This window comes from Austrofundulus limnaeus, unplaced genomic scaffold, assembly GCF_001266775.1.
Source record: "Austrofundulus limnaeus strain Quisiro unplaced genomic scaffold, Austrofundulus_limnaeus-1.0 Scaffold4, whole genome shotgun sequence".
NCBI lineage: Eukaryota > Metazoa > Chordata > Actinopteri > Cyprinodontiformes > Rivulidae > Austrofundulus > Austrofundulus limnaeus.
In genome coordinates, this window is record NW_013952406.1 from 6,589,239 (window position 1) to 6,596,369 (window position 7,131).

Sequence of the window (7,131 nt, forward strand, 5' to 3'; positions counted from 1 at the left end):
GGAACTAGGAGTTAAGTTACTTTGCTCAGGAAATTTACTTAAAGAATTTCCAATATTTTCCTTTTTTTGTCCTGAAACTGCTTTTATCACAACTGAGTGAACAAACCATGACGGTAGACACTGGATGGTTGGATCGAACCAGTTCTGATGAAGCTAGAAAGTTTAATTATCTGCACTTCTACTATAAGATTAGTTCATTTTCTCTTACACTATACACTGTAAATTTTCGAGAAACCATTAATTTAGGAGTGAAGGCACAATCTGCATTACTTGTTTGAGACCGGAGGGGAAAATGGTTGGAAATGCTTCTTACTGCATGGACGTAATTTGAACGGAAGAAGCAGACTGTTTTGTCACTTAACAATAATTCTGCTTCGGTTAAATCGTGTAGGAGTTTATAGGTACAAGGTGTAATACAGTACACCCAGATTTTTAATGTGGGAACTGTGCCTTTTTGCTGGTTTTTATGTTTCTGTTCTATTAAAAAGGTATAAGGGAAAATGCAGCAGTTTGTATTTTTATGATCTTTGAAAAAGCTGATGGGCTTATCAGATTATTTTGTTCTGTTTTAATTATTATTATTATTTTTGCTTAAGCAAGCTTCAGCATAGTGCAGTTACAAGTCTACAGAAATGCAGGAGAGTATTCTGAAGTGCTAGTCTTTCCCTCGGTTTAAATTTCTGCAGTATCTAGAATGGTAGACTCCCAGAAGATGGAGAAACTGCATTAACATATATAACTGGGTTGTTTTTATTTCATGTTTAGCTTTAAAGGGAGCATTAGCTTTACAGATAAGGTACAGTATTGTCTCGTTTGAACTTTCATTCTCAGTATTACACAGAGGACACTCATCTGGGACAGGAGCTGAGAGCAGATGTATTTAGATATGATGTGAAGATGAAAGGGATTGAAGAGTAAAACAAATGAATGGTTGTGATTGACATGGACAGTTGCAGCATAGAAAGTTTAATTTTTTTTACAGATGAGTCATTTACACTGTGTGATATGGGTTTGCTTTATTTACAATTCTAATTAAGTGATCTAGGCTTTAATTTTTAAAAAGCAGGTTTTTTTTGTTTTGTTTTTTTACTTTTCTACACAAACATACCTGTCCTCTTCATTTCTCATCTTTGTCCTTGTTTGTATTATACCTGTACTGTACAGAATGTGTATAAATTATCTTGTCCCAAATAAATTTAAATGTGCACAATTGTCATATTTCTGTGTTGCACTGTCATATTTTATTGTTCAGTGTGTTAAAACCCTGCGACTCTTTGACATGAATTCAAATAAATCTATCACAAATACAAGAAGGGAAAAAGTACTTGAATTTATTTATATAGATTTCTTGGAGCGGGGCGGAAAAGTACAACAGCCATGAGTGAGGAACAGATGGAAACGGCAATGTTTCTCCCAGTGCATAACTCACCTTCTCCAAAGGTATCTGCCACTCAAACCAACGGGCTTTTCAGTATTTCTTTGGCAAAAATCGAGAGCCGGTCATCCTGCATTTGTTACTGTTTCAGAATGGTCATACAAAAATACTGGCAAATGTTTTTGCACAGCTTAAAAAGGCAAGTTGAAAAGGTAAGACATTGGCACTCGGAGCTACAGAACTAGAGGGGAGGGATCTGTCAATACAGCGGAAGAAATTCAAGTCAAGCTACCTGCTACATGATATAAGATTCATACAATATATGGCCTCTGCTTGCCATAGTTCATACACATCAGGCTTGGGCATTCGGCACAAATGTAATACATACCTTTTTAAGTATGACTTTTTTTTAAGTAAAGGATACATGAAGATAACACATTCCACATGTATGACTTGCTGGATCAAGTGAAAACAACTTGTTTTATTGGATTTCACTGCATTGGTGAAGAAACTCTAAAAATGACTAAGATGTTTGTTTTTAAATAAAAAACGCTGTAGATAATCACAAACAGAAAATCTTATTTTCTGTTCGTTTTGTCCAGGATGGACTGCATAAAGTGCACTATAAACTAAAGAATACAGTGGAGATGAGTCAGTGGTGGCAACGCTTTGATTCTTTAATCAATATGATCAGTATGATTTGGATTTATGGCACAAATTCAGTTTAACCACCTTCAGGATTGAACAGCATCAGCACCAGTCTGGACTGTTGTTGAGAGATCCATCACTGCTTCTTTTGCTAAAAAAAAATCAAGTTTTGCGTTCTGGTTCTAAGATCTGTAACGGTCTTCAGTGGCTTAAAATAACTTGGGTAAGGGAAAGCAGATGTGCAAAGGCAGCCGATGAGAGGAACGGAGGCTTATTTCACTTTTTTTTTTTAATCGTTTGTGTGCTATATGATAAAAGTACGGTAACATTAAATTTTAATTTCTGCTAACAACTTCATATCCTCAAATTTCCATCAAGTTACCGTTCTTGCACCTTTTTTTATTTTTGCATTTTCTTTATAAAGTAAAAAGTGTGCAAATCAGTCGGGGTATTTGACTACAGTATGAGGCACTGTCTCATAAAAGGGTCACCAAGTCAGATGTCCCCAAACGCTGATTGAAAATAAAACTCTGTAAATCAACTAAAATATAATCATGGGGTTTCTCTTGCGTTGATGAGGACAGAGACCTTCTCTTGCCTTGTTCACTGACTGCTCAGTCCTTCAGATCATCTTCTTCACAGTTTCCTGTTGGACACAATGGTTATTTATTAAAACGACTGCCAGAACTAAAAATAAAAAAAGATTTTAAATGGAAGTGGAAATGTAAAAAAAAAGGATTTAAAACCATGTCTATTTTAAGTGGCCATTTTTCAAACCAACACAAATGTATCAAAGGGGGCTTATGTTAGTGAGAGGTCCAAGCAGCATAAAGCAATGTTTAATACAGACCTGCAGCTGAGTTTATGTGGGTGTCAGACACGTGTGTGATAGAGAATCTCGAGACCATGAAACGGTTAAGTGGCACAGGGACAGGTTTAGGAGCGTCGTCAGTGTTGGAGACGGACGTGGGAGAGGACACGGGGTCAGGGTTGGTGTGAGGTGAGGATGGACAGGGCTCAAAGGAATCTTCCAAATCACAACTCGCACCTGAATGCATGCAGATAACCAAGGACACGGTGAGAAGTCCAGAATAAACGGGCGGGAATGTGGCATCATGTGTCCTCACCCTCTTCAGAGTCGTTTTCTGTTGTTTCCTCGGGAACAGAGTGAGGATCACAGGATGGAGCTTCAAGTTCTGCTTCTGGTTCTGGAGACTCCTGCTCACTGGGCTCTCTTTCTGCAGAGAGTGAGTTGTCAGCCAGCTCTCCAGTGGGGCTCTCCTGAAAGTCAGAAAAAAACAATTAATAATTTTATTTATTTATGAAAAATCCAAAATATTTGAAKAACTCTGACCCACCTGGTCAAACAGAAACACCGTCACGTCATCAAAAAAAGACACCGCTTTTTTCTTCGTCTCCAGCTCATCACAAAAGGACTGAGTGAGCAGGGTGGGCATCTTCAGGAGACCCCGGAGGTGTCTCGCCCTGCTGCAGTCGCTCACCACCACTGGCACCGCGGCGAAATCCTCCTCGCTCTCCTCGCTGTCTTCGTCCTGGACGTTGTAGGTTCTCAGCTCCTCGTCGGACTCGCTGTCGTCGGAGTCGTCTTCGTCCTCCGCCTCTTCCAGCGGAGCTCTGACGTCTTCGCCGCAGAGCTCCAGCAACGACGAGGAGGTGGAAAGCTCGTGGTGGCCGTTGGATTCCCCACACAGGCTGTCGCTTTCGTCTGCATCGATGTCCTCAAAGTCTTCCTCGTTGATTCTCACACATTCTGTTCCGTCTTCGGTCGTATTGTTAATGAGATTGTTTTCAGGCACCTCCTCCTTTTCGTCTGTTTCYTCGTTTTCAGTTTCTTCACAGGACTCATCCCTGCAGTCGTTCATGGTGCATCCAGACAGCAGTGAGTGGACAGAGTAGCAGCCTTCTGCTTCCTTGCTCCCCTCGTGATTCGTGGTAGCTTGGTGGACAGAAGAGCAAGGCTCTGACCCGGCGGAGGAGCTGAGCTCTGACGCGGGCTCGTCCGCCGAGTGCTCCGTCTCCAAACCGAGGTCCTCCTCCGCGGGGGCAGACTCTTTGGTCAGGCACCCACCCATCTGTGGAGGAAATGGTGACAGCATGGACAATCCAGGGGTGGAGAGAGCGCTGTGTGACTTAGAGTCAGCCTCTGAGAGACTCGCTAAAACACAACTGTTGATGTGCCTCAGATTTGTTAAGCGTTCCCCATTGGTGAACTGCCTTTCAACAGAGCTGTCTTCTGCAGAGCTAAAACCGTTAGCTGGGCGGTGAGAGTTCCCTGAACCTGCAAAGAACTTCTGGTTTTCCTCACTGGGACTCCTCTCATTTTCTGCGTCGTAATCAGAGAAATAAGCGGAGTCCCTGTATGGTTTCCTGTCAAACAGGCCCTTTACGTGTAGCTCTGAGGTGCTTGTGGAAGTGCAGACTCCTTGCCCAAAACTAACCTGCAGAGCAATTTCAGATTCTCCACCGAGCATCGGGCAGTTCTCGCCACCCAGGGGTTCTCCGAGTTCTTTGAAGATAAACTCGGGGGATTCGTTGTTTTCTGTGTCATAACCACTATCCAGGGATTTCGGCAGGATGGGGATATTGAAGGGGTCAGGACTAAAGCCCTGGTCACAAGAGCTTCCGACAGATGACACCAGGTTAATGGCACCCACAGAGTCAGGAGCCCTCTCTGGATGACTACTTGGGCTGAGCTCCTCCTCCTCCACCTCACTCAAGTCGAGGTTGAAATCGGCAAAGATCCCTGATGTAATATCTGTGATGTCATCATCATCATCTTCACTGTAGTCACCAAGGTCAACCAAGCAACTGCTGGTGCCCCTTACTCCCCTGTCCAGTGTTCTGCTGTCCTCAGATGTCTCTGCATATTTGAGTCTGACGTCAATCAAACCAAGACCTGTTCCAGCTGAAACGCCCTTTGAGATGTTTTTCTGGCTATCGGGCAAAGTTCCTGTTGGACCAGTTTGATACTCGTCCAAGCATGAGGACTTCATGTAGCTTACCTCAGGTGTCTCAGAATACGTCCCTTCTCTGTGAAGTAATGACTGCGATTCATGTTTCACTTCCGTTTGTCTACCCCTTGTTTCACTGGTATTTGTGTTTGAGCTGGGGTGAGAGTGAGTGCTTTGCAAGTTGTTGAAGTTTGTATGCATTTCCACTTGAACTGCGGTTTCTCTTTCTTTGTGGCATAAGTGAATATATGAGCCCAACCTAACGGGCTCCCAATCAGAACAACCTCCACTGCCCTCCAAACTGCCACGAGCTTTAGAGCTTTGGAAGGTTCTTGTCGTAGCCTTGGTTAAAGACCATAACTCTGTTGTGCTGGATGGAACATTCAGACAGCTCTCCTTCCCGCTGCTCGTCTGCCTGCTGTCAAAACTCGAGCTGTTATTATTTGCCGAGTGGTTCGAGATCCAGTTAGTGGCCTCTCCCTCAGAAAACAAGTCGACCTCTTCAGCTCCACTTCTCCTCTGACCCAACAGCAGGCCATCATCCGTTTCCATGTTTATGTCAATGTGATTAACAGCAGGAAGGGTCTTTTTTAGTGGGCCTTCCTGACTATGGAAGCTTTCATTAATTGTCCTTGTTTCAAGGTAAGGATCGCAGAACCCTAAACTAGGGCTGCTAACAGCTTGTGATAAACTCCGTGGGTTTTCTAAGTGAACCTCAGGATGCAGAAGGGTTGTTTGGGACTCGGGTGATGCTTCCAAATTAGACGAATAGGGCTTTTTATGTGTCTTGCGTACTGCTGTGTGTTCACAGTGGACTATTTTACTGCAGTCAGATGAGAGGGAACTGTATGAGTGGCCTAACTTTACAGAACTGTTGCTGGATGAACGGCGGAGCAGGGGCTGCAAGGTTTGCTGAGCAGTGGGACTTGAATCTGAGTCATTCGATGTCGTGTTGTCAGCAGTGGACCAGTAAGCACAAGGCTGCGCTTTGGAAGAACCAGTGTGATTCTCGGAAAACGATCTGATTCGAGTAGCTTCCAGTGCTGAGCTGTAGTCCACAACCCCATCTTCTAGTTTAATGTTGCACTGGACTGGCTCTTCTATTCGAATATAGTACTCACTGCTAACTGAGGGGCTGTGGGCACTCAGCACCGGGACAATGCCTCTGTGTTCAGGCTCATAATAGGATGGGGACACGCTTGATGTCAGGCTGTCAGTCTTGCAGCCCCCAGAGGAGCTTCCTGTGTTTGAATAATAGATATCCTGGTAGTGAGGGTTTTCCTGGCCCAATGTTCCACTGGTAGAGGACGAGCAGTAGGGCTGCTCGGCTCGGGCTTGTTCCCATTTGTATTCAAAGTTGAGACCGTGGCTCGTCTCAGTGACAGTGAGGAGGTCATCGCCTGTGTCGGAGTGAAAGCTGTCTGAGAAGTGCTCGAGGAGGGGGAAGGAGGATGAGGCAGAGGAGGCCAGCTCCACTGCCTGAGTTTGCTCCGCACTGGGGACGTCGGCACAGTTCGGCGTGGGGGTCAGGACCAAGGCTGTGGACGGAGCTGTGTGCGACGTGCTACCAAGCAAATTTGGTCTCAAGGAATTCCAGCGTTGCTCAAAGTCTTCCTCGGCTTCGCTGGAGCCTTTAGCACACAAGTATGTGACCAGAAGGTGCACTTCCTCACTACTGGGTCTGAGCTCTGACTGCAGCCAGCAGAACTGCATGACCTCATACCTGAAAAAAGTACCAAAAAATGTATTTTTAAATAGATAATTATTGATGTTTTTCAAAGTTGATTGAAGATAAACAGCAAAGCCATTTAAAAGGGGTTGTTAGGCAAAACTGATGTTTTTGAGATTGAGATCATGTTATAATGTCATTCCCTCATCAAAAACACACCCAGAGTGTTACTCATTCATGCATGTTTGAGAATTCCTTAAATCCCCTGTTGTAGCCATGTGGAACTGTCTAAACCAGGAACTGTCTAAACCAGGGGTGGGCAATCATGGTCCTGGAGGGCCGCAGCCCTACATGTTTTACGTTTTTCCCTGCTCTAAACACAGCGGATTCAGTCACTGAACTACCTCTTCCAAGTTCTACAGTATGGAAGACCAACACTGACATAATTAGAAATAAAAGCAGAAATA

General features: G+C 44.1%; 1 protein-coding gene across 1 annotated transcript in view; it reads right to left on the reverse strand.

Annotated features, from left to right (window-relative positions):
• Positions 1–919: 919 nt before the first annotated feature.
• aatka (apoptosis-associated tyrosine kinase a) overlaps positions 920–7,131 on the reverse strand; it is a gene marked incomplete in the record, with an annotated part of 38,387 nt that continues 32,175 nt past the window's right edge. The window contains 4 exon segments of the mRNA XM_014025625.1: positions 920–2,669; positions 2,874–3,071; positions 3,151–3,304; positions 3,382–6,718. Of these exon segments, the coding sequence (XP_013881079.1) occupies positions 2,638–2,669; positions 2,874–3,071; positions 3,151–3,304; positions 3,382–6,718 (3,721 nt within the window).